This window comes from Pempheris klunzingeri, chromosome 21, assembly GCF_042242105.1.
Source record: "Pempheris klunzingeri isolate RE-2024b chromosome 21, fPemKlu1.hap1, whole genome shotgun sequence".
NCBI classification, from domain to species: domain Eukaryota; kingdom Metazoa; phylum Chordata; class Actinopteri; order Acropomatiformes; family Pempheridae; genus Pempheris; species Pempheris klunzingeri.
In genome coordinates, this window is record NC_092032.1 from 15,603,852 (window position 1) to 15,630,862 (window position 27,011).

Genomic DNA, 27,011 nt, shown 5'->3' on the forward strand with positions numbered 1-27,011 from the left:
ACATATTAATGCCCAAATTGTCTCAGCTAAGAGACCAATGCTGTCTGATGTCTGTTTGAAACAGGCTTACGGGCTTTAGTAATGCTTGATGAGTAAAAGCCCCAATTAAGTCTTTTATACTGGTGTTTACAAAGCACAAACAAACTATGAACACAATGAACTCAATATAGGCAATCAACCTTGAAAATATGCATTCTAAGTAGTTTTCTTGTCATAATTTTCTTGACAATGTCACACCTTTGACCATTTGGTGTGAAGCCACAGTAAAGAATTCCAAGATTACTTTATAAAGGCAGCTGCAGTACATACTAAAAATTAAAAGTATGTGATCTGGCATCTAGCATAATATTGTGAAATCTATGTGATCTTTGATTTCCTGTAGTGGGAGGACTGTTTTCTTTGGCGTCTGCCCTGTTTCCAAACAGACTATTGGGCCGGCTGAAAGCCAAAGACTTGTTTTCAATAAATTTTGCTTTGTTCAAGAGTACTCAAAGAGCTTTCTATCAAAACTGTTAGACACAAAATATAAGATCTGACGACAATTACACTTTTGAAATCAAATGTCAATTACCTTTTAGGAGCAGATCTCAAGAACAAAAGCTCAAAAAAAGGGGAAAAACAAGTTGGACTTTGATATTAAACTGCAAGTGAAGCACAGAACACTTGTGCATACAAGAACTGTGACAAACTCCACCTACTGACATGTCCACTATAAAGCAGGTTTGTGAGCAGACGGGAGGTTAATTTATGTTCAAGATGAGAGGGTTTACACTTCTGTGTTTGGTGGGATTCATTGTCACTGCCAAGGTAAGACAGTGTTGCTCTGTAGCTTTTACATGTTATTGACAAATGTATTACTCTGACTGTAACATTTGGTACTCACTGCAACCTGATTTGTGTTACCTGGAGCTGGGACTAAGCCAAAGGTTGTGTGCATTAGTCTTTCATGTTATTTAGTGTGCTGTGTATTAAACATTGTAAGTCTATTGTGTCTTTAGTATGAGGTTGTACTTTTTTTTTCATTTAAGTGCTATTTATTTCAGTGGTCTAAAGGAGTCCCAGTGGCAGATGACACTCAGAAGACAACAGACGAGAATGAGGAAGTAGGTGGACAAAGTGGTTCTAAGAGGACTTGTGCCATTAGTGGAGGCTGACTAGCAGTCATTACAGCACAGATCAAAAAGGGTTCCCAAACCTGCAGTTACATGTACACATTCTGGCTTTTTTTAAAAAGAAGAAATGTTTCACCATTAAAAAGACAAAGCATGAGGCTTTTAAGATGCCGTACTTCACTTTAGGAGTGTTACATCTACACCCATTGATGTATACGAGTTGGACTTAATAGAAACACCTCTCTATATAACTCAATACAATTAAACAGCATCGAATTACAGCCTCACTCAACATTAAAACCTTCATTTCAGGGCGGTTGCATTAGACAGTCGTTGCGGATTAACAGATTCCTCAAACTTATAATATGCATCATTATAGTTTTATGTTAAAATCCATTCATAGCTTTAAAAGTTGTTGTAGGTTGTACATTTAAATATGCTTTTTGAATATGTAATATAAGTCAATGTCTACAAACCAGTGCCAGAATTGTATCACTACACTAAACAAACAGGTCACACCTCTTCGTATTGTGTTTTAGTGTTTCTTTTAGTGCGTTTCTTCTATTTCATATGAATATTTCTCCTTTTAACCCTTTAACCTTCTGCTCAACCATATGGTAGAGCACATTTTGACTCACTATATCTTATTGAAAACATGTTTTACTTACGACATCTCAACCATTTGGTAGAGGCCAATATTTCAAAAAATGTGGTGTCTGTTCATAAAAAAGCATTGATTTTTGTAATTAGTGCCCCAAGGAAATAAAATATATAAAGAATACATTTTTTCATTGCTTTTTTCTTGGTGAGGAGATTAAAGGGTTAAAACATGTGCACATTTACATAGACACTATATTCCCATAGTCACCATATTGGACTGGGCAAGAAATCACACAGCCTTAAATATAAAAACGACTATTGTGTGTTTCTACACAGAAAAAAACGCAGTTCCTTGCTCACCTGTATGTTTCCAGACTAATCTTACCTGGTCCAAAATGGCGGCTACGTTAAAGTAGAGCAGCAACAGACTGAAGAAATCAATCTGGAGTCTTCTATGTCTCCATCTGTAAATATCTATATATGTGTGACTATAAATCAATACCGGCGTGTATTAGGGTATCTCCGGTATAACTAAAGTGAATATCTGTCGAATATCCAACTTAAAGCTAACCGAGGTGAGCCGCTGTCACCTCCGATGCTAACTGTTAGCTAATAACTAGCATCAACATAACAGCGGCAGTGAAACTTACTTCCACCGCTGGTTTTATTCCTCGACTTGTTGCCAAAGTCGGTGCCTTTATTCGCCATCTTCCTCTGTGTAGTTAATTGTGTTTTCACTTTCCTCTTCATACTCTTAATTAGTTTAAACTTGGGCGGCTTAGCTAGCCCGCCGTTTCCAATTCTTCCTGTTAAACATCCTGGACGGGGCGCGGTGCTCCGCAGCACCGCCACCGTGCGGCCGGCGACAGTATCGACACTCAAATTCACCTTCAACTGGTGAATTTAGTGCGACGAAAAACTTTAAACTTCAATTTATAGGAACAACGTGGAACAGTTTTCCCGCTTGCATTAACAGCAAACAGACATGTTGTGCTTTACGAATTAAATTAAGGAAAATAAGTATAAAAGTTAGTTTGTTGTCATTACCTGACTCTTAGCATTCACTCTGTACTGAGAGCCACATGCATTAGGTCAGATAAAACAGGGTGGAAAGTGGTTCAAGGTGGCCCATATTAACTTCTGATTCTATAAACAGTCTTAAGTATCAATCTATTTATTTATCTAATCTTTATATATATAGCACCAATTCATAAGTGTTATCTCAAGACACTTTCCATAAAGAGCGGGTTTAGATCAAACTCTTTGATTAAGAGAGAGCCTCAACGACTCAAGTATTCTAAATTAAAGAATCTTGAATCCATTTTGGAAGAATTATTCTCAGATTAATCAACATCTCTCTTTTCCCTCAGGCAATGATCTGGGGCTTTCTTGAGAACAGATCTGGTTTTCAGACTTTACCACCTGACGGAAATGGGACTCAACCATCAAACAGTTCGACACTCAACACAACCAGCGTTACTGATGTGGTGTTAGAGGTAAAATGGCATAAAGTCTGAAAAAACAATCTTGAAAAGTGCATGTTTTCAGAAAAAAAAACAAGTGTGTGGCAATTACAAATGGTTTATTTAAAAGCTGTATTCTTTGAATGTTGGTCATCTTGTCTTTTCAGGGGAAGCAATAGTGAAGATGGACAGGCTCCTCAAAAGATGGCAACAAAAGCGATCATTTAAATATTCTGCTGGTTACTGCTTCCTTAAAATAAACATTTCAAGTCTGATGTGTAGGAAGTTTTTTTTATTTGTTTATATGGTATGGTATATGAGGTCATTTGAGGTCTACTTTTTCACCGATTAACACAAGCCTAACAAAATGACAACACTTCCTCTTCCGGGAAAAAGACACTGTAGAAATGTCCATTTTCAACGTTTAAAGATTGAGACGAGACTTCATTCACAAGGATCACTTTATTTTTTGTGTTAGGCTCTTCTCTTTTCTTCACAAACGTTACCTACGTCCACCCAAAGTGTCTCAGCAGGGATCAGCGCTCCCTGACATCTTTGATTGAAAGGACAGAAACACAGAACATAAATCCAGTTCTTCAACGGTCTGAATATAACTATACTTGTAGTAAAAACCCATTTCATCTTAAATGGGTGTAGCACGGCATTGTAAGTGGGTGGTACTCTATTGGACTGGTGACAGTTGGTTTTGGCAGACGAGTAGTCACTGTAACTGTCTGGAAATTAAGCTACCTGTTCTACACAACTGCAATGAGGGCTGACAGCATGTTTACATGAGAAAAAATAAGTGTCTTAAAACTGGGGTTGAAATACACAACTTTACAACAAATTATAAAATGGTGTGAACTCAATATGGCCAAATGACCTCAACAAATATGCTGTTACAGTAGGTTCCTGTCACTTTTCTTGATATTGTAACATATGACCATCTTGTGTCGAACCACAGAAAAGCATTTGTTACCAAAAGAATGGTTTCGGATTACAAACAAGCTTTAATTTCTCTTTTGCTGATTCCTAAAAAGACCAAAATATAGTAAGGGCAGCAAAATCAAACAGTGGATATGAAATACAGTTAGTAGTTGTAATCACCAGGCAAACTAAAACAGAACTACATTCTCCAACAAAGGATTTTTTTTTGTTTGTATTTGGGTTTTTGTTGTTATTTTTTGTCACAAAGTGGTGAGATCCAGAGGCAGGCAGCAGCCTGTGAGACAACAAGCAAAGTTTTCTTCAGATGACAAAGCTGACAAAGTTTTTTCTCAATCAGTAAGGCCACTTTATATAGAAATTCTAAATGAGGACCACAACCTATTACTTCTTGTCCGTAGATCTTTGCAGAGCGTCATCATGAAGGAAAAAAAAAAACAAAACAAAACAACAAAGCTTCAAGTTTCTAAATTAAAGAGCCTGATGGCCAGCTTGTATGTGAGGGGGGCTGGTGTTTGCCCCATTCACCACAGCACAAAAAAAAAAAAGAAAAAAAAAAAAAGTCCACATCGTCACCACCAGCTGTACAGCTGAGGTAGTGTCCCCACTCCCGAAGCCCCAACCGCAACTCCAAAAACCACCCCAAAATACCATGTGCGATTGGGTTATAATGATCTTGCAAAAAAAAAAAAAAAGAAGAAAAAAAAAATAGATATTTTCACAGAAGTTTGTAAAATCATCTTGCCTAAAGTTATCTTTGATCCTCTGTGGCTTTATCGAAGCCAGTTGAAGTCCAGAGAGAAGTTACGCCACACAGCTGCTGCTCTGAGTACAATCCACAAAAGGACAACTACATTGTCTTTTGTTGCTGCTGCAGTACGTTTGGGTGTATTTTGCTAATTCCTTTTCAATTTATCCCTCTTTCAACAGCCCCTTCAGGTGCAGTCCTCAGTTTTGCCGACCAAATGTATGTAAGGTGTGTTACTGGTTTATTCAAAGGGAGTGTAACTGTATGTGCTGCGGTGGTGTTGCTGTGTGTATATGAGAGTGTGTGTGTGTCTGAGTAAGCAGTGTGGTGGTGACGGTGGCAGCGTGAGCTCGGCCAGGACTGCGGTCATCACAGCTGGAGTTCAGCTTCCTTCATGGGGCTGGGCTGGACCGTGCTGAAGGGGCCAGGGGACGGAGGGGAGTGGCTCTACTTATCCCCCAGGATGGCGTACTGGTTGTCAAGCTGCAACTGCTGCATAGAAGCGCCACTGGTCTCATCTCTACCACGGTTCCTGTGTTTGACGACCTCAAAGGTCTTCTCCATTTCTCTATCCCTGAAACACAGACAGGCGACGCTTCAGTGAAACTGCAAAGCGCCGTTTCTTTCTAGAGCAGCTTTAACTGACCGAAATGCCATCCAAAGACCTTTAAAATGTAATAAAGTAAAAGTACAAAGAAAAACAAACCAACAAGGCACAGACCACAGTTATGAACATGACAACAGATTGAGAACCAAGACATCAACCTCCAAAAAAAAAAAAACCCAGCTAATAAACCTTTTCTAACTTGTGCTCCGCTTACCTTCGCGTCTCCACATGCTTGGCGGTGGAGAGTAGAGAGGGGAACTGTGCGTCACTGAAGATCTCAGGAGGGCCCTGGTTGTGCGGGCGTTTGGTGGTGGTGAGCCGAGCGCCTGGCGGGCGATATACCCCAGCAGGCTTTGACTCAGGCACCTCTACCTCCTCTGTGATCACAGAAAGGACACCAGTTAGAAAACTGCATTAACCTTGGTTCAGGCTGTGTGCATTGATTGAAAAAAGGCTTATAAGTATAAGCATAGAGTAAACTAAATAAGGGTGTTTGTGAAAACCACTGGTATGTTCATCCCATGACTTTTTACAAAAGGCATATTTGTCCTGAGTACATTCACTGCTGTGTTCATTCCAGATCCTTTTTACTCACCCACAGGTGCAGCAACAGGAGCCGGAGCTGCGCTAGACTTGTTCCAGGGACCGGACACTTTGTCTCCACTGACCAGAATGATCTCTCCATCCTCACCGACCTCCTCTTTCTCATACTCCTCTTCCTCTTTCTCGTCACTGTAAACAGCCAGAAGGCAGTTGAGCAAAAGCGAATCCATGATCTAGGACTTCCTTTCTCCTCAGTTTAGAAATCCGCTCATAAAACAAGTTTATTTATGAATTTTTGAGTGCATACAATGTGTATTTAGGCATGGTGGCCTTATAATTGCATTTAACCGTCCTGTGATTGTAACTGAAATGCTGAAAAAACTCTGATCTGGACCCAGGCTAACTGTGTCATTACATCTTGAATCTGCCCCAAAACAAATGCACACAGGCAGCCACATGAACTCACTGTGTCTGAGTGCAGGGAAGTTTTAAATTCTTAGAAATACTGGCAGTAGTGTAGTTCAACGATGGTTAAATGGTATTTTCCAAGTGTTGGAAGATGGAGGACCACTCATAGGGGCCGTAGTCCATGCTGCACCCCCCCGTGATGGCAGTCATGACAGCCAGGTGCATGTTTGACTCTCTTTACCTTATTTGTAAAGCTTGGAGCCGAAGCCCACTGTAGTCCACTTCTTTCTGTTCAAACTCTTTCCATTCCTCGTCCTCCTGGGCAGAAGGAAGCATTAATTCACCGTACATTACAGCAAAATCACTACATTTTCTACATATTTTATCGTAACGAAAAAAGGGTTATTTGAGCAGTAAGGCTGAATTTAGTGAGGTTCCTCTGTGAAAAGCCACATGTACTCAGACTAAGTCTGGCCTAACAAACAGTCACCAGCTCACAACAGTTTGAGTCAACTTTACCAACCAAGTGTGACAATTAGTTTCACCTCATGACAGATAATTTAGCTTTGCCACACAACCACATATTCGTGTCATCTGGGGCTAGAAACGGACCAAGCCCCTGAAAACTTGTGACAAATGGCGGCTCGGCCTAGCTGGACAGCCACGATTCAAAGATGGGGATGACAGCTTCCCCCCTTCAAACGCAAGGCCACTGACAGCATACTAGCAAATAAATAAGCAGCACACATCTACATCCTACTAATATTTTGACAGGAAACGCGCGGCTATGGTTGTAAAAGACGGACAAGAGGAGTGTCGTGTCAAATGTCGTACCCTGTCTGAATGTGTGCCAGGAGGAACCATATGCTAGCTAGCAACCGGCGTTTTCTCCCATCATGCCAAAGTAACGTTTCACATCAGTAGTTTCACCCTCGTGAATTATCGAAATGTTAAGGAGTTGCTCGGTGGCAGGCTAAATGTAAGAAGGTGGAAGAAGACGGTGACAGGGGAAACAAAATTTGACACGACACTGATATCTGGAAGAGGCTCAAAAAAAAAGTTAGCGGAGAGCAGAACAGCGCCCGTTACCTTTTCAATCTGCGCGTCCTGATTCTCGTTTTTCGCCGATTTCTCCTTCTCCCTCTTGGTCTTCTTTGTTAAAGCAGACGTGGGCCCGGCAGCGGACTCCTTGCCCTTTCCTTTCTCTTTCTTCTTCTTTTTATCCCGCTTGGCAAAGAAATCGTCCAAGCTCTTCTCTGCTGGCATATCCGCCATTTTCAAAGAGCAACGTTAACTGTAGTTAGCTAACCGAGCAATGACAAACGTGGAAAATCTGCTCTCGGAGAATGTGAACAGCGGCTAAAAAGGCCAGAAAAAGACAGAGTTGGTCCTCAATCTGTCAGTTTAACTTGTGCTACAGGCTAATAAATGTGTCTACTCTGGATCCCAGTCCGAATCGTTAGCTACCCTGTCAACCATGCCATGCACGGGCTATTTGACAAATCTGCACCGTAACCCGGAAACGCTCCGGCCGTGAACCGGAAACACTTAAAAGCCTTAAAAAATAAAAGTACAACATCAGGACATTTTCTCATACACATCAAAATCTTTAAAATTGAATGAAAAACCTTTAACTACAACGCTTTAAACACTCTTTATCTTGTTACTACATTTTTTGGCCATTCTTCACATTCAAGGAGTCAAGATTTTATTATTGGTATTATTCAATATCAGTGCTGCATGATAAAATACAGTTATAGCCCCCTCTGTGCTACACACATAGAAAATGAATGAACAGATATTCAAATAATGACAGAAACAGTAAAATAGGCAATAAGATAGGAAAAACCTATACATTTAGTCATTTATATATGACTAAAGCCGGATTATTCCTTTTTTAGTCACATGGCAGGGGAAATTTACAAGAAAGAAGAAGAAATGAAAACTAAGTTTTATTTATCATTTATAAGGAGTTATGTAAAAATATATGTACATACGTATTTCTTTATAATAAGTAGTTATAATATGCCAGCAATTGCAGAAATTCAATCTAATTTATATGATTGATCTGTCTAGAAATTACAGTACAACAGAAATTCAATAGGCATATTTACTGTGAACTTTCAGGAGTCAAATCAATTTTATGTTTAAAGTTCAATATCACAAGTCCAATTTGCTTCAAGGGGGTTTATAATCCTCAGATCCTGAGGACCTCAGGAAAAACACCAGAGGAGGGATCCCTCTCCCAGGAGGGACAGATATGCAACAAATGTCATGTGTACAGTTCAGACCAACAGAGAAAAATGACAGTATGGACAATCAAAATGACAAAATTATCGATAGATTGTAAATATACATGAAGAAAAAGGATAGGAGAAGAGAAGGAGAATAATATGGGAGGACACTGAGCGCCCTCAGGTGACTCCAAACAGCTGGGACCTGAACCACATGACCTCCTCTCCACCATGGAGACGGACAACACAAACACACAAGAGGCAAAGCTCAAGCACAACATTCCCACTGAGAGGAGAAAAGAAACAAACACAGAGGGAGAGAGACAAGGACAACATGCACACAATGGGCAAGTTATGAATTACAGTTATAAGCTAATTTCCTCCAGGTGAAGAAAAAAATTTATATAAACATCATTAGATCCATCCATTGTCTATAATGCTTATCCTTAAGGGTCGTGGGGGATTGGAGCCAATCACAGGGAGCCAATCACAACCATTCACACACACACCTACAGGCAATTTAGAGTCACCTATTAACATCCATGTCTTTGGACTGTGGGAGGAAGACAGAGTACCTGGAGAAAAACCATGCAAACACGGGGAGAAGAAGACAACTCCACACAGAAAGGTTCAAGGTTCAAACCAGCCGGCCAACAGATTCAAACCTGATCACTGCACCACCTCATTAGATGATAAGTAAAAAACATGACCTAATCAAAATTCTGACTTTATCAGTTTGATTTATTGTCCCCAAACTTTGACTTAAAAGTTAATTAGATTTAACCACAAAACTCAACCATTTTAATTTCTGTAAAATTTTAAATTCATGACTTCATGTATTATTATTTTGCCTTCAAAAGTCATGAGCTGATATATAATTATTTAGAAATTCTGAATATCTTTCTGTTGTTATTTTTTTTGCCTGACATAATTGGGCTTTGCTATTAACGTGCATATGTTCTGAGCTTTTTGTAAGTTTAAATGCCTTGACAACTGTCATGTGGATCTCAGAAAAATTCTTCCTTTCTTCAGTTTTAAAATATGGCTCAAGGTAAATGCAATGTTGGCTTGTAATGTTTATTTCTATTAATCAAATCAGATCAAGAAAAACACATCTGTGAGGAGTGAATGCTTCTATGCAGTTATTTACAAAGGAGGTTAAATTAGGAACTGACTGGACATAACCATTACATTTTTAAGTAGAAGAAACTTTAAACTGCCTCTTTGGTAATGTCTTTGGATCAAACTTACCAAACAGGACGTGGAGTTTTTTCAAGTATGGGCATAAAAAAAGACACTACCAAAAGTTGAGCTGTCATGTTTTGACAGATTTGAACAGGCCTACAAATCTGTTTATAACACTCACATCAAATTAAGCCTCTCCTCAGCAGTGAAGCAGGCTCGTAAACAGATTATTGAACTGACGTCATATTCCCCGTGCTGGAGGTCACTTGACCAGATGCAGCACTGGTGCACAAAGAGAAAATTCCAGCACCCTGCATCACTGGATGTGCTGTGGTCGGCTGTTTGCACTGCTTTGTTATGTGGCAAACCAGGAAGTATGATACTTAACTCACACATACAGTACAGTGGTACTTGATATTCTCCAAAATCCATCACTTACAAGAGGATAAATCAGTCAAACAGAGCAGTCACTGTGTTTTTTCTTTGTTTTATTGCTCAGCAGTAAAAAGTACAGTGTATACTACAGTACAAAAAATACATAATGTTGAACACTGCTCCACCGTGCCACTGTACGTTTTGTAAAATATCCACTTTTGAGCGTGCAAAACAAGAAGCCCAGCTGTGAGCATCCAATGCAGGAAATATCAATATGTTTAGCTGTGTTATTCAACATCACCTTTTGAATCAGTAATTTCAGAACATCTCACAATGCAGAAAATCTTAAGCGACAATAGAGGCAGGCAGCATTGATTATTGAATAAAACTGCAGCAATGCAAAGTAAAACAGATGACAGAAGGACCACAAGTTTAATAATTAAACAAAATATTCCAACGCATTTTATTAATTAAATTGCCTCTGTATGTGCTCACAGTAAAATATTCAGCATACATTATTTATCTCAGTGTTTTTATTGGAAAAGATTTTTGACAGCCTCTAACACGTATTATGTGGTCCAGCAACTAACTCACAATCATTCAACATTTCAACAAACACAGTTTGCATTGATGGACAAACACATTATTTATGGAGGGAGACATTTACAGTAGCAAGGTTGGTCTAATTGTTTCCTACAGCACTGAGAAACTCTTTCTTACACTGGGCGATAACCAGTAGCCACTCCACGATACAGACAAGAGACAGACAGACACATACAGAGGCACACACACGCACGCGCACACACACACACACACACACACACACACACACACACACACACACACACACACACACACACACACACACACAGAAACAGATAAAACTGAGCTGAAAGGGACACAAAGTCTTTTTTGACTTAAAGTAACAGTGACTTTTGGTTGAGGGGGCAGCACATTTTAGCTCATCCGTCTGCACTCACATAGCTAACATGCACAAACAGGACATTCACACACACACACACACACACACACACACACACACACATAGTGATATATGAAGGGCCAACATAAGGAATTAAGACATCTATGTGGTCCCTCTGAAGAGAAGCTGGTGACACATGAAGGGGGAGAGCCATCTTAAGTCAGCCAAACTGCAGGATGTTGACCCCAAATCACCCAAATACTCTGCTTAAATCAACCATTAACATCTGGGCCCGTATTTATCAAACTGCTTAAAGTTCAATTTTGAACTAATGTGAAAGTAAAAACCTTTTGCTTTTACTCAAATGTAACAAATTTCTTCCGACTTAATAATGCTGTTACTCCAGCGGTGCCAAGGGTGAACACAACAAGAGTAAAGTTGGCATTGAATTTGTTTGCAATCACTTTTGATGCAACTTCATCACTTCATCATCTGCACTTGCCAACATTGTAATAAATTCCCCTTATATGATTTCTCTGATGTACCTTGTCTACCAGCAGCAGAATTTATTTCCTCCTCCAGTTTGCACATATATAAATGTGCCACATACACATAGTACATGACACACAATACATGTATGTGATGTATATGTAAATAACCTTTTTGAAACTGCTTTAAACCCACAATAACTGATTTTTTTTGGCCAATTGAGGCAGCAGAAACATGTTGTGAGCACAGCGCTGACAGCTCTTCACTTTCCATGGTGAACTTGTTAGGGAACAGTTGCTTATTTACACACCCAGCAATTATAGAGCAACATTATCATTAAATTGCAGTCTTGTTTCTGCTCACTTAGTGAAAGTCTCACTCTTTGAGGGTTTTTCTGTCTTTTCGCTCTGTTTTTGGCACAAACCCCCAAGAAAAATGTTCCACTATCAGAGCTTTTTCAGTGAAAACAGCTGGCCACTGTGGCTGGAAACAAGCGGTGAGAGTGAACCACAAACAGTAAAGTTGAGGCCAGACAGCTAAACAATGAGCTGAAACGCATTATAAAGCTGAGGGGAGCAGCAGAGTCAGGTGATGATTCTGTGCAGGTTCATCACTATGAGGACCAGTCACATTGTGACATTGTTTTCACATTGTTGCTTTAAATGTTTGTTTTCTGACTTGGTCCTGATCTATTCTGCTGTTATATCATGTTTAAGTTTCTCTAGGTTTTAGTTTATTTAACTCACATAATCCATTATAAAATGTATCATTACTGATCATGTATTATAAATAGATTTTTTTAAATTGTTAAGTTCACATTTTCATTGCAACTGAAGACATAACTGAATAAAATGTGAGGATTTAAGAAAAAAAGAAAGAAAAAAAACCTATGAAAATAGGGCAGATGTACAGCAGAGCACAGCAGCTGCTCCTAAAAGCTACTCTTACACTTTTCTGTAAGTAGAAGGTTGATTGATGAATGTCTTATTCTTTACTTTTATTAAATAACTTACATAACTTAATTCCTAAATTTGCTTTTTGAAGAATTGTGAAAGAAGAATGTGTCAGTTTGATAAATATAGGCCCTGATCTCAGTAACAGCCACAAATCTCTGTCCCCCCCCCCCAAATACGTAGGTGCTATATTCAAGTTCAACAGGCTATAAGTATTTTGGGATTGATTTTAAAGGAAAAATAAAATAACAAAGAACAGCTTTAATGTTTTCATAGCACATCTCTCTCTCTCTCTCTCTCTCTCTCTCTCTCTCTCTCTCTCTCTCTCTAAAGCAGATTTCATGTGGCAACATCCACCATGAAGCCACTCTAATGAAACAAAACCACATATACTCTGTATTTTATAAAGACAATAAAAACCTTTTATCACAATTAAGCCTTTTGTAGAAAATGTACATCAGAAAAATATGCGGGTGCATTCTCATAGTAAATAGTGTTTACATCACTCTTCTTTCAGGTTGCTCTTTGTGTTTGTCATATACAGTATAAAGTCAAAGTCTCTGAATAGTTACCACATATATAAAATAGACAACAACAGCAGGGGGAGTAGAAGAGGAGAATCCAACAGTGTCTTTCTTTCTTTGTCTCTAGATGGCAGAAGCTTTGTCTCTGTTGATGAAGAGGGTCTCCCGGCAGAAAGGGTTAACCAGGACCACACTGCTGCCGCTGTAGTCTCCATTAGGGGGGAGACAGGTGTCCTGCTCCTGTGAATGCACATGCATGAAAAAATTTAGTGCGAGAGGGTAACTGTTCCACAATAGCTGTGACGCATGATTCACGCTTCGGGGCTCACCATAAACACACACACTGCAGTCTACTGTATCACTAAGTCACTCTACAGGCAATGGGCAGAGTCAGACAATCTAGTGTGGAAGCGAACGAAATAAAATATGGGCTTGGTGCACCCTGGGGCTTTTAAGGAGATGGTGAATAAAGATATTTGACAAAGCTAGATGAGCAGAGATACAAAGGGAGGCGGCGGGGAAAATGTAAAAAGCTTCACGAGCGGAGAGACAAAAGGGAGGGCTGAGTCAGAAGAAAGAAGGCAACAGGGGGACTTAATGTAGTGGGGGAGTGATGTAGAAATGGTTGTTGATGGTGAGTCAGCAGCAATAAGGCAGTGCTAGAGGAGAGAGGTGTGAAAAACAAAATGATTTGTCTTACAGCAGGAATCAGGCCGTTTCATCAGCACGCTCCAATCAAATCAAACTAACAGTCATTTAGGTTTACGGTCATTTCTCCCAGAGCACTGGCATTTACCTACAGCACCAGGGAAGCTATGAGGCGGCTGCTCTACAGAGACAGGTAAAGCAGGGGAAAACAACACCTGGGTGTCACCAGGGGCATCCCACACATGATCCGACCTCAGCTTCCCTCTCCTGACGCCCCCACAGGTGGCAAAGGAATGCAAATTGAGCAATGGAGGTGGAATAAAAGAAAGGAGACACACGGTGAAATGGTCATTGGAGAGAAGATGACAAAAAACATGCAAACAGAACAAAGCAATGCTCGACCAAAATGATATGAAGAAGAAGAGGAGGTGGACCGCAGGTACAAACAAAATAACTAGGAAAAATGATGTTATATATGACACATACCACCAGATGGCGCTGCAAATGCACTAACGTCTCATATTTTGCACAAACTAATGCAGTTAATCCAAATAATATGTTGTTACTTTTGCTACTATAGATATATTCTTCCTCTATAGAAGGCTACATGTTCTGTGGTTTAGTGACTGAATATCAAACAGGAACGCAGTCTCAAAAATCATGACAATATGTACTGCAAACAGTGCACAATACATAGGCGCAGGAGATTTAAAGGCTGTATTTTCAGCAGAATATTCTTGAAAGACCTCACTAATAATCTGTTATTCTAATCTATAATCACCACCAGGGCTAAAGGCAGGATTTTTGAAATACTGAAGTCACGAGTCCAAATTTCCACTGTAGAAAACCACCTGCTTAAGACATGTTTGACCAGCCACCAACCAAACTCTGGATAATTTAGTATTAAAAAATAACACAGAATTTCTCATTTATTCGTGTAAATGCTCTTTTAAATTTTCTGTAATTTTTGCCACCTTGCATAATGTTATAAATATTCTTTTAAAGCCTTCTCTACACTGACTGGCGTGTAATTCTAGGGTGCAATACTAAATAACTTACGTTTTTTTTTGCAGCAAACACTAAAATGTTAAAACATTCAATGTAAACAGTGTGTACCTTGTGTGGAATCACATAATGAAAGCACCCCTTTGTGTCAAAACCCCTCATATACCCAGAAATATTACAAAGGACACAACTTCAGTGTCTAAATTGGTAGGTATGGAAACTATACTTAAATTAAACTGAAGAGATGATATGTTAATAACATATTTTAGAATTCAGCAGCAAGATTTTAAACACCAAAATGCACTGATATGCGCTCATGATAACAGTATACCAGCATACTGATACACTGACACTAAAATACTTTAAAATTAATTTACAAGATGTGAAAAACTAACAAGCAGATACTCTACAGGGAAATTTTCTTTTTGCTTGTTCCAAATAGCATCCCTATAAATTGTAGTAATACAGTGTCATGCTCAAGTGCACTTCAGCAGGCTCCAGGCTTGCTGACGGGAGAGATTGGACATGGATCGTCTTGTTGTTTCCATACTCATTAAAACCATTCTGCTGACTGATAGTGAAACATCAAGTAAATGTCCCTCCACTTCTGTGTGCACTGCTGTACACTAATAGAGTCAGTGTGCCAGTACTTTGTACCTCACTCTCCAGAGTGTGTATCTCTCTGGGCAGCTCCACAGCGTGCCTGCTGAAGTAGTCCATGGTGATGGCGTTGTTCCAGTAGCTGAGGTTGTTCTCCTGACTTGACGACTTCTTCTTCCTCCTCATACAGCACACAGTCAAAAGCACAGCTAGAGCAGGAGGAGACAGGAGAGGAAAACGACGGTTAGTTCAGAGACTGGAAGAGCTGCTGCTGCAAATAGCCGCTGAAAGCGCCCACACTAGGTGCTCAGGTAGCGGCTGCCATGTTTCATGACAACATGCCACTGTCGGGAGAAGAATATGGTTGAATGGAAAAGAATCCACCTTAACATACTGTTTGAAATGGCTACTGGTGCCTTGTAGTAATTCTGAGCTAAATCTAAAACACCAAACCTGCCAGTCTCTTGGGACGGGTCATTTTAAGGAATCATACAAGACAATAATTTACTATCAAAGGGGAAGAAATCCAGACTTATCCATCTCCAGCAGACCAAAATGCAAATATTGTGTTTTGCCTAAGGTACAACTCTTCTTGATGAAAGAAACTCTCCCTCCCTTGCTGTTATGATGTGATAGACCTCTCTCCAATTTAATGTACCAAGATAAGTGTAAACCAGGAAAGTGAAAGAAAAGTAAGGGCCAGAAATGCATACATTAACTAACCCTAATATTTCATTACAAAATAACTCTACTGTGACTTAGAGTGAAGGTTTCGCTAAAGGAATAGTTTGATATTTTGGAAAATACTTTGCTTTCTTCCTGAGATTTAAAAGCAAGGCGATACAGCCTGGCTCTTTCAAAAGTAACAAAATCCATCTATTAGTGCCTCCAAAGCTCACTAATTAATACCTTCTTTGTAACCCGTTCTTCACACCAAAGTACAAAAACAAGTTGTGATTTTACTTTGGGTCATGGGCTGGACTTTTTATTGGCAGGGTTCCTGGATTTTGTTACCTTCATACTGAGCCAGGCTAGCTGTTTCCCCCTGTTTCCAGTCTTTATGCTAAGCTAAGCTAACCTGCTGCTGGCTTCATATCTACTGTATGGACATGAGAGTGGCATATTTTTCTAATTAATTAATTACTCTAATTAAATGTTTTATTTTTTGTATGATAGTAACATTAATAGATTTAAAGTCAAGGGCAGTCAGACTCTACAGTAATCTGCCATTTTTTACATACATTAAATTCAAGCTGCTCCCACATTACTTACAACACGAGGACACCGGCACACTGATGGCCAGCACGATCCACACAATGTCCATCCTGCTCAAGCAGATGGTCATGCGGGATGGCGGGGAGTCAACAGTTGGGCCTGAGCTGTTGCCGGGCGTCCAGGGGTCCTGGGTAGTGGCAGGCACCTGTCTGTTCAGGAAGCTCCCAGTGTCTGCGGAGGGGGGCACCGAGCTGTTCCCCTGAGCAGGCGCCTCCTCGATGGAGCTGCTGTTGGAGAGCAGGCCTCCATATGCAGTTACATTCCCCAACCAGTGTCCCAGAGGGGCACTGTCTGTGCCGTTACCTTGAACAACCTGATCATGAATCTCCTCGGTGGTGGTCTCGTTGGATGTAGTGTGGTTGCTTGGGGTGATTGTTGTTGATTGCTTCTGTGTCTTGAGGCTGGGCTCAGTGGACAGAGCTGGAGTGGACGTGGTGGATGTTAGATTCTCTGGTGGGCTTCCGACTGGGGTGATGGGCCCTATCTTCGGCTCTAACACCAGTTCATCAGTAGGGGGCTCGTTCACTCCATGCACCTCCCTCAGGGTGATGGCGTGGTGTGCACCATGCTCCCTGAGTTTCAGGCCTAGTGCAGGGTCAGCAGCCACTGATGACGGGGAAAGGGAGGTCAAGGAGGAGCGCTCAGGATCTGGAACATAGTGCTGGCCAGGGTCAGAAGGTTCCTCCACGCTCAACTTCTGAAGGTCTACATGTTGTGCAGCGAGTGTATCTCCTCTGTCTGATCCAGGGCTGGACATGAGAGCCAGGGGGTTTAGAGCCCCTCTGGCTGTAGATTCCACATCTATATTTGGGTCCACTGTGCTGGGAGATTTAGTGCTGGCCTGGTTAGTGCTGACAGTATCTAGGTTATAGACTTGAGGTACCCTGACCAAATTGTGCATGTGGCCTTGGTTTACAGTATCAGAGCTTTGCTCCAGGGGCTGATGCACATTACTTTTAGTGCTCACAGTGTTTGGGGTTACAGTATTTGTGTCATGAATGGGAGGGCTGTCATGAGCCAGGCTGGAAGTTTGGGTTGTGTGAAGCAAGGCCGAAGGGTGGAGGATGACAGTAGAGAGGATGATGTTTAAAGGTTGAGCGCCTCCTTTGGATGACCACTCGCCACTACTGGAGCCTTCGTGATACAAGTCCAGCGGGGGATGTTTGGGGGCAGACAGGGGGCTGCTGTGGGCGGCTGCCATGGAGACAGAGTCCTGGGATGTCTGGCTGGGGTACAGCTCCTGTGCTGATGACACCAGTCCCACTGGCAGTGCTAGGAATGCTAGAACACCTACAGAGAAAAAGAGATAACGCTGATGATAAGCACATAAGTGATGTAGAATATTGTTTTAGCTCCACGAGCCTCGCTGTAAGTGTGTATCTTCAGCATGTCTGTCTGCTTATACATCATTTTTCTCAAGGATCTTGCAATGCAAAGCGAGAAGAGAGTGCAGCCCGGCAGCTGAAACTGACTAGTCAGGTGTTCAGAGGAGACGTGTAGCCTTGTCTTGCATTCATTATGCTCCTCAGCCTTTAATCTACTGAACCGCTGTGTTTGTCACTCACCTAGTTTAAGTAGGGTGCTTTATTAACTACATTATTCACTAGAGGAGTTCCACTGTGCATGTACAAGCTGGCAGCTAGGACTGGGAGGATGCCTCTGTCACTAGACGCAGAGTTCAAACAAAGGTGTTTTGCAGAGCTAACTCTGCGCTGCGGTAATAAAATAACAAGCAATTATTTTGTTTTCATCTCAAGATAACACTGAAAAATGTCATTCAATTGTATAACATTCAGTTAAATCTTGTCCTCTTTTCCACAAGTCAAAATAGAATTATTTATATTCATAAATTTTCTACATAGTTTAAATAGCTTTGATAATTTTTAGTGCTTTGAATTAAAATGCCCATAAGATCCAGTGTAGCCAAGAACATGTCAGTAAACTGAACAAATGCATTTTCTGAAACAAATTGTGAAATAAAAATGCATTCACAGTTGATGAAATTGTTACTTCCTTCATTCTCAACACTACACAGAATGATGAATAAAGATACTTTTGCAGTGAACAGAGATAAATAGATCACAGCATCAAAATAGTCCACTTAACATGCTGAAACGATCTCAGAGTGCCTGACAGATTCACTTTCTCGAGCTCAGTCCCATAAGGAGGATGTGTAGTGACAAGTCATTAGCAGGTGCCTGTGGGGAATATTGGTCCTATTATGTTATCCAGACAGCAAGAAAGTCATAGAGGGAGGAACGTGCAAAGGCTTATTAATTTCCCCTTTGCTCCCTCCCCTCTATTCCTTATTGACATTGTTAAATGCAGCGAATGCGACACATTAGCAGAGCTCCCACCGGGCTGTTTCCATGAATCCAGCTGAGAACAGAACATGCATTAATGCAAAGCTAACATAATTTAAATTCTCCTCTGAATGAGGTCATATAGCATGTTTTTGCCACAAGATGTTGAATTGAAGACGGTGTGAGAATACTACAAGTTCCTTGGTTATTTTGAGACATTTGTCACATTTGTGTTTGTCTTTTATTTCCATACATCCTAAACCAATATTGTGTAATTAATAGAGGGATAGGGCTGGAGATGTTCTATATTTTTCAGATTTTTTCTGACCAAAATCAACAGTGTGTTGGGTTGTCTCTCAATAGTCTCTGACTTCTGAAACCTATCTGTGGCACTCAGCCCCAAAACTAGTTATTCCTACTGAATATGTAAATCAAAAAGTCTCAATAATTTATATATATATATATATAAATAAACAGCTGGGCACCGTAGCTTTTAGCAAACTTTTATCAAACAAGAAGAAATGGTGCATTCACTGGGGACTATTTTCAGCTGTGGAGTCATACATATCTGGTGCTACACTGTGTGGGCTGTGGGACGGTTTATGTGGGAGTGAACAAAATTAAACTGCAGCGTGTGAGATGGTGGTAATAAAAGGAACGTGTCAACAGTGTGGCTCACTGGTGTGCTTTTAATATCTTTTGGACAACAATGGAGCTCTGTGGCACAGAGGAATAAGCTCAGGATTTGGATACACAAACATTTTAGCAGGATTGTTGGTTTTGATCTTTTCATTGGATTTGTTGACAATAAGAAAAACATACAATAGCCAGCCTTATCCTTTAATGATACAGATCCAGAGTAATTTACTGGACTGGCAAGTCAGATTACAAAAAATGCTTTTGTAAAGCCATTTAAGAGAAAGCATAAATGCCACAATAAATATCTATTGTCAAAAACCTTATAAAAAATATTTTAATATATAGACATACATGGTATTCATGAGGTGCTTTGAGGAGAGTTCAGGATAATGATTTGGACGATATTGTTTTGAAATGGCGCTACCCCAGTAACTATGAAGAACTGGGGTAGGAGGAGATTGGAGAAGAGGTGACAAAAGAAATGTTGAACATGTAGAAAGAAAATGGGAAGGAAGGGACAGATTCTTTAAGAAAATGATGAATTAAAAAAAAAAAGCCCAGGCAACAGTAATCTCAAATTTCTTTGCCACAGAAAGCGTCTCCATCCTCTTTCCTCTTTGTTCACCAAAGGATTTAAAATACACCACAGTAGAACTCCAAAGCACTGACTATTTAAACTCAGCCACTGAATCATTAATCATATTCCTCCACACTCAATCACACAGACTAGCAGGATTGAGGGTCCAGGCCTTGTCTTCCATTAACCAAGCCTGTCACGTCTCTAATCCACGGAGCCCACTCCAGACCCATATTTGAGGAGATAACGCACATGGCCATCCTTGATTTATGACTGCTCATCTTTCCTAAGATGATCCTTTAGGCAGGGAAATGGAACACAGACAAACCCAACCTATCAAGGCTTAAGTATTCAGGCTATTGTTGATCATCAAAACGTGAAGAGTGGTCACATTAGGACGGATTTAAAGTATAAGGGCCTTTGAGATGCTCACAAGACATTAAGTTTCACAAATTATTCTACACTGAAGAAGGTGCAAGAATACAAACACAAAGGGAGACAACAAGACAAAAGAGTAAACCTGAATAACACATAAAAGCATTATTATGACAAATACCTCAAAACCTCAAAACCTGGCATGCCAACCCTTTGAATAGCTATGAATAAAAAATACAGCCTTGACTCCCTGTATAAAAAAAATGATGTCTGAGATGGGCAAACTAAACGCTCTGGCACACACATAAACAGGAACACATTCTTCTGATTTGTCTGGCTGATCAGAGACTTGTGGTTGCACCCTGATCTGTAACCAACTTAGAGATTAATATTCATTTGGGACTTTGCAGTTTAATCAAATCATATTTTATTGAAGACTGCATCTAAAATGTTCAAGGGGAGTATCTGCCTTTTAAGAAAGCTTGCACTCAGACATCTGACTGCCCAGATATTCATTAGTGCTGAATACATAGCGAGGATAACACTGGCCTTTAGATTCTGCCTCAGATGCTGTGACGAGTTCTGAGATTTATTACTTGGAAGTTTTTGAGTAAGACTCCTTGTGTGACTTCAGTAGGAAGCCCTCCTCATTATCAAGGGTCATAATAACAAGGCACACAGTTTACCAAGTGGCTTGTGGGTGAGCTGCACGTGCATGCGAGGGGTGCAACATGTGTGACTTAGAGCTTATGAGGAGATCAATATGTGTTTTAGTGCCTTCAACCAGTGGTTCTCAACCTGGGTTACCCAGAAAGATGGAGAATACTTTAGTTTTAGCACACAGCAGCTACTTCATACATGCTAATGCTTTTTAAAATGCTAACATCATCACACACTTTTCTGTGTTTAGTCTTGGAAGCTCTGCCAAGAGCTAGCCAGCTGGTTAGAGTGAGAAAGGAACACTGAAAAAATTACAGTGCAGATAACAAAGTGGTCGATGGAGAAAAAAAACTGTCAGCAATGTAACTCTTGGATTAGCCTTACTGGGCAAATTTAAAAAAACAAAACAATGAATGGAACATGGAGACGGAGTAGATGCTGCATAGAAGAAGGTCTATTTTGGCCAATATAATATATATAATATTGCTGAATTTCTGCATGTGTGCAGGGATTACATGTGCATCCGTGTGGTTTACACATGCACTGAGTTGCACACTGAGGTAAATGGGTGTAATTTGTCAAAGCGGTTGGGCGTCTGGCTGATGGAGTGAGAGTGTAAGCAGGGTGAACGCAGACAGAGAGCCAAGCCCTGCCTCTACAAAGACATGCAGCAGAGAAGCAGGCACAGTGAGTGTATTAACAAGAGAAATGATTGAAAAGGCTCGAAAAGTGAATTGAGCTTTATGAACATCCATTATTGAGTTGAAGCACTGGGAAGAACATGAGAAAATTGGATGGAAAGGGGGAAGAATAGCGAGGTCGGACAGGGTGGGACAATGTGCAAAGAGGAGGCCAGAGGTGTAGTGGGCAGTGAGAGAGGGAGATGTGTAGGTGGTGTATTAGTGATAAGACATGAACAAAAGCAAAAAGGTTGGATTAGACACATTAGACCAAGGACCAGAAGGGACATTTAAAGGAAATTAATGTGTGTGTGAAATGGGAGAACATACGAGGCACTTTTCAAAAACATTTGTCTCGCTCACCATCACTCGTCCACTCAGCACAAAAAACACCCACAAAGAGAGTCAATTTTCAGTAGTGATGATGCAAAAGAGGAGGCGGTCAGGAATTCTCTGAATATTTCCTCACAAGAAGACATAAAAACAGCCAAGTTGTGTTAAATTTCAATGGTGACATTGAATTGAGGGTCGCTGTCCTTGTCCTTCTACTACATGTTTTATAGGACTGGAGGGTGACACATAGCCTGCACTGTTATCATTCACACAAACCTGTTGCCCTCACTATCTATATCACCCAGCTGATCACCTCAGAATAGCACACGGCGACAAACAACGGCCACGTAAAATTACGGCGAGATTATGCCCCCATTTGTTTGACTAATGGTGTCAACCTGTTTTCCATAAACTGAGCTCAGGATGTATGGAGGGAGGGGCAATTTATGCAGGAAAACCTGCTGAATTAGGGCTCCTTTGAATGCATAGGAAGCCGGTGACATTCGTTGAAGTCCTCAATTGATGCCATCAGGGACATCAATAAATCATGTTGCAAAGCAGGTTCCTGCGCACTGATCCGATGCAGGCTTTGTCCCACCAATCATTCATTATTAGAGTCAATGTCAGGGGACAGGGGCCAGAGCGGCCGTCACTGAATCTAAAGTTACACTGGTGAAATAAAAAACATTTATTCCTGCTGATGAAATTCTGTATTAAATGTTTGCCATGGATTCAATCATAAGCTAGGACTCAAGTCCAGAAGAACAATATCGTTCCGGCACATACATCATGAGTCTCCCAGCCTAATCAATCATACTGGAGCACTTAGTGTGCGGTATGCAAGCTATCAATGCTTATGCACTAGCCTGAGGAAGGGTGGATGTGTGTGTGTGTGTGGGGGGGGGCTATTTGCTGTGAAGGGTGGGATATTTGTCTTCTTTCCAGGGGTCACCTCATGCCTACGTGCAATAGAGAATGATATGGCTTGAATGCACGCCGACAATAAAGCCAGGCTGGTTGTGTCGCATCATCTGTGGGCAGCTGACAGTGGCACTATTCGAATTGGTGGCTCTACAGGAAGCCAAAAACAGGAGCTGCAAAATCATCCATCAATAAAGCTCGTCAGGCTCTACTTCTGAGCTGTAACTGCTCTGTCATCTCCCTGCTCAGGCAGCATGACGGGGAATGAAGGAGGGACTGTATGTATTGGGAGCAAAATGCATACATCGGAAGAGAGAGTGGCCAAGGTCACATGAAGAACTGACTGAAACCGCAGCACAACGGTAAAACCTGCATTAAGATTAAATGCCTGATAGCATAATGATGTCCTGTATGACATCTTTACTTGCATCAACTAAGTAATATCTTGATTTATGAACAATTCTGGTAACTTTCCATCCCAAACAGCAGCTGGTTCCTCTAAAGAGCAGATTAAGATCCACTGCGATTCTTCAAATACTTTTAATACTTTTGAATTTAGGAATCACACCAAAACCCCACAGAGAAATCACATTTAACATTTCTTTTTAGAAATGTCATATTTCGTTTTTGTGGTTAACTATTCATATATAGTTTCTGCAAATTCTGTTTTTCAACATGAAGGTCGAAATGGTTCAGAGACCTTCTCTTCTCTTCTAAAATCAGGAATAAAACTCTAGTAGAGAAATACTGAATCATTCCTATATTTAATCATTGAATGGCCCCACAGTAGGCGTTTCACAGAATAAGGTTAACCATCCCCAGGTTGCCACAACATCCAAATATCCAGAAACATTAAGAGAACATGACCTCTGTGTCCTCAACAGTAACTGTGACCCTGATTAAAATGTTAAGGTTTCTGACAAAGCCTTGGGATGTTTTGCAATCAAAACATTTCTTTTTAAAATATATTGAAGATATTTGTCAGTTTCCACCTTCAGTTTTCTGGCAGCTGTAATGTGGATGTGGATGTGCTTGACTATATTGAAGATGAATAATAAATACAAATCAGTATATGCTTATCAATAGCCATGCCAAAATGCTCTTAAGAAAGACACAGACCCTCTGCCTACATCCTCTTTGTATGTTGTTCTGGATACAATTATTAACTTAGATGTAAATGTTCAAGAACTAGAGGGAATTACTGTATGTCCACCTCATTATCCAATGGGATAAACATACATAACTGCTAGTTTATACACCCCAGGGCATTGAAACATACCCAATAATTAAGTATGTCCTCCTCACCACCCAGCAAGCCCTCCTCGGATCACATTTAGCCTTGTTTATGGTAATCACAACCACTTCACTGTAGTGGACAAACCTCAGTGGGCTTCTCCCCAAATCCCTCGGGGCAAATGGAGAAGGCTTTATCTGCAGTGTTCATCAGAATACCAATGAGCCTTTATCACATCATACCGGCGCACACACACCACGGCTCTGCTATCTAATACAGACTGAATTCATATCTCACTCTTGAGGATAAAGGCTCAAATCATAAGCCTTAAATGGGGAGTTTGGTTGAAGGTAGTCCAAGCCTTAAATTTTAAGCTTTGATGTGCCGTCAGAGCGCGTCACAGAAACAGATCAGATCCATCAGCTTCAGCCAGACAAAACCTTTTATCAGCAGGCCGACCGGAGAGCTGTCTGACTAACTGCTGCTAAGATTGGATTATCACGCCTGGACAGAGCGCTATCGGCCCTCACTGACTCCAATGGACCCACTGCACTTCTACAACTAGTACCACTACCAGCACAAGTACTGTAGTACTATTACTACCTGTGCCACCATCACTACCAATACCACCATTAATATAACTAACAGCACTACCTGCACCACACAACTAATAACAATACTGCTGCAACTCCTACTATCCCTAAAACTACTGCAACTACGTCTGGTCTGTACTGTAGTCCTGCAGCTGTTAGTTCAAATATCATTACTTCTATGAGCCCAACTGCCAACACAAGTGCAACCTCTAAAACAACTACTAACACTACTACTATAATTACTAATATCACTTTAGCTACTACTGCAAGTCCAACTGCTAACAGTACTTCCATGACTACATCTAGCAGCACTACTAATACTACCACTACTAATACTACCACCACTATTATGACTTTGATTACTACTACAAGCTACTAACACTCCTATCTCTACTGCCATTACTACTACAAATACTTCTTCTACCATTTGTGCTAATATCACTCATATCACCAGTGGAATCACTTCTACTACCACTCCTCACCTCACTACCACTTCTAATGCTACGACTTCTACTATTAATACTACTGCACACACTATTCCTACCACTAGCTGTCACTACTAGTTTCTGTTGCTGATACTTCTACCTGTAGTACTGCTTGTACTATTGCAATTACTACAGCATCTATTAATGCTACTACTAATTTCCCACCTGAAAGACTTCTATTTGTAAGACATTTGTCTTATCTTTTCCACACAGACATAAAATTACCAGCCACGAGATGGCTTATAAATCTAAACCTGCGTGAATCGATCAGCTGAGATCAATTGGACACTTATCTTGACCTTTGATCGATTATTCACTTGTTTTAAGAGGTTGAATTAGTGCTGCGGTCACCATTTTAAATTTGGGGGATGGGGGTCCTTCACTTGTACTTGTGGAGCTCAGTGGTGGAAAAAGTACTCAGATCTTTAACTTAAGTAAATACCACAGTTTAAAAATACTCACAAGTAAAAGCTCTACATTTAAAATGTAATTTGTGTAAAAATACAAAAGCATTAGCATCTAAATGGACTTAAAGTACCAAAAGTTAAGGTACTCATTATGCCGAATGGCACATTTCAGAATAATGAATATATCATATTACTGGGTTATAAATTGTTCTGTTATGTGCAAGCATGATGATTTCAACTACTTTATATACTGCCAAGTATCTATAATAATACATTATAATTCATTAGTTGATTATACTTTGTATTGATATTCTTAATATGCAAAGCAACTAAACCTTAACTAATAAAGGGAGTGGAGTCAAAGTAAAAAGTAGAATAAAATGGAAATACTGAAGTAAAGTACAAATATCTCCAAACTGAGTACATTTCACCTCTGCTGGGTGTGTGTGTCTTACTACTACGACTGCTGGTCATCCTCCTCTTCCTCGTGTCACTGTGAAGCTATAAAAGCTGGATGAGTCAGGCGATAACACGTCCCATCATCCATTTCACCCTAAAAGGAAGCAACCGCTTTTCCTTCCTGTTCGGTGATGTTTTAGGAGTGCCCTCATCTTACAAGAATGTCGCTCTCTTCAAGTAAAAGGTTATTATAGGTTTTTTGTTTTTAATTCGTTTTTATTTTTATTTCATTTATGATTTTTGTTTTAAATTCTGTTTAATTTCAGTTGGTTTCAAAGTGGATTTGCTCGTGTGAGGTTACATTTTATTGTTTTATCATTTTAGTTTAGTTTTTATTAGTTTCAATGTTAGCTTCTTTTATTATGATATGGGGGGTATTTGTGAGGGGCAGATTTAAGATTTAAGACGTTCAGAGTTTTTATCACAATACAAACACGACACTTTGTGAGAGCAGGACTGACAGTCACATAGACACCTCAGTCTCAATAAACATGAGCACCAACGCCTCCTCATGGTGGTTGTGATAAAGATTGATACTAAAGACAGTTCTTGTATGTCTTTATTCTATTTCAGTTAGATTTATTGTTTCAATTATTTTTTATTTCAGTTAAGTAAAATGTTTTTTTAGTATTTAGTTTAGTTTTAGTTAACTAAAATAACCTTGATTAAGATACCAAGTTTCTTTATTAACCCTTGTATGGTGTTCGGG

General features: G+C 40.2%; 3 protein-coding genes and 1 long non-coding RNA gene across 5 annotated transcripts in view; 2 read left to right on the forward strand and 2 right to left on the reverse strand.

The window, feature by feature from the left end:
• Positions 1 to 715: 715 nt before the first annotated feature.
• Positions 716 to 3,474, forward strand: LOC139221343 (uncharacterized). Its single transcript, XR_011585880.1, has 4 exons — positions 716 to 807; positions 1,044 to 1,103; positions 3,083 to 3,208; positions 3,343 to 3,474. It is a non-coding gene; the product is annotated as an uncharacterized lncRNA (long non-coding RNA).
• Positions 3,475 to 3,622: 148 nt separating this feature from the next.
• Positions 3,623 to 7,928, reverse strand: cdv3 (carnitine deficiency-associated gene expressed in ventricle 3). Of its 2 annotated transcripts, none has more exons than XM_070853281.1 (5): positions 7,516 to 7,928; positions 6,668 to 6,741; positions 6,071 to 6,207; positions 5,690 to 5,852; positions 3,623 to 5,442 (listed from the first exon to the last, which is right to left on the reverse strand). In XM_070853281.1, exons 1-5 carry the CDS (start codon positions 7,699 to 7,701, stop codon positions 5,316 to 5,318), a joined length of 687 nt encoding a protein of 228 aa, XP_070709382.1. In that variant the 5' UTR covers positions 7,702 to 7,928; the 3' UTR covers positions 3,623 to 5,315. The 2 variants fall into 2 exon arrangements, with proteins under 2 accessions (XP_070709382.1, XP_070709380.1); XM_070853279.1 differs by having other exon boundaries at positions 6,668 to 6,744.
• Positions 7,929 to 12,720: 4,792 nt separating this feature from the next.
• Positions 12,721 to 27,011, reverse strand: part of tmem108 (transmembrane protein 108) — a 42,757-nt gene continuing 28,466 nt past the window's right edge. The window contains exons 3-5 of the mRNA XM_070853136.1: positions 16,634 to 17,926; positions 15,419 to 15,570; positions 12,721 to 13,348 (exon numbers count right to left, since the gene is read on the reverse strand). Coding sequence (XP_070709237.1) covers positions 13,232 to 13,348; positions 15,419 to 15,570; positions 16,634 to 17,926 — 1,562 coding nt within the window. The 3' untranslated portion in view covers positions 12,721 to 13,231. The remainder of the gene's footprint in view (positions 13,349 to 15,418; positions 15,571 to 16,633; positions 17,927 to 27,011) is intronic.
• ccr9b (chemokine (C-C motif) receptor 9b) overlaps positions 18,097 to 27,011 on the forward strand; it is a 101,131-nt gene continuing 92,216 nt past the window's right edge. The window contains exon 1 of the mRNA XM_070853138.1: positions 18,097 to 18,115. The gene's annotated coding sequence lies outside the window, so the exon portion shown is untranslated. The remainder of the gene's footprint in view (positions 18,116 to 27,011) is intronic.

Excerpts from the sequence above, each read along its gene's own strand:
- cdv3 (XM_070853279.1), bottom strand. The coding sequence starts at position 7,701 with ATGGCGGATATGCCAGCAGAGAAGAGCTTGGACGATTTCTTTGCCAAG. Across the intron at positions 5,853-6,070 it reads TCCTGTTGCTGCACCTGTGG|AGGAGGTAGAGGTGCCTGAG; the intron begins GTGAGTAAAAAG and ends CTGTGATCACAG. Across the intron at positions 5,443-5,689 it reads AAGCATGTGGAGACGCGAAG|GGATAGAGAAATGGAGAAGA; the intron begins GTAAGCGGAGCA and ends TCTGTGTTTCAG.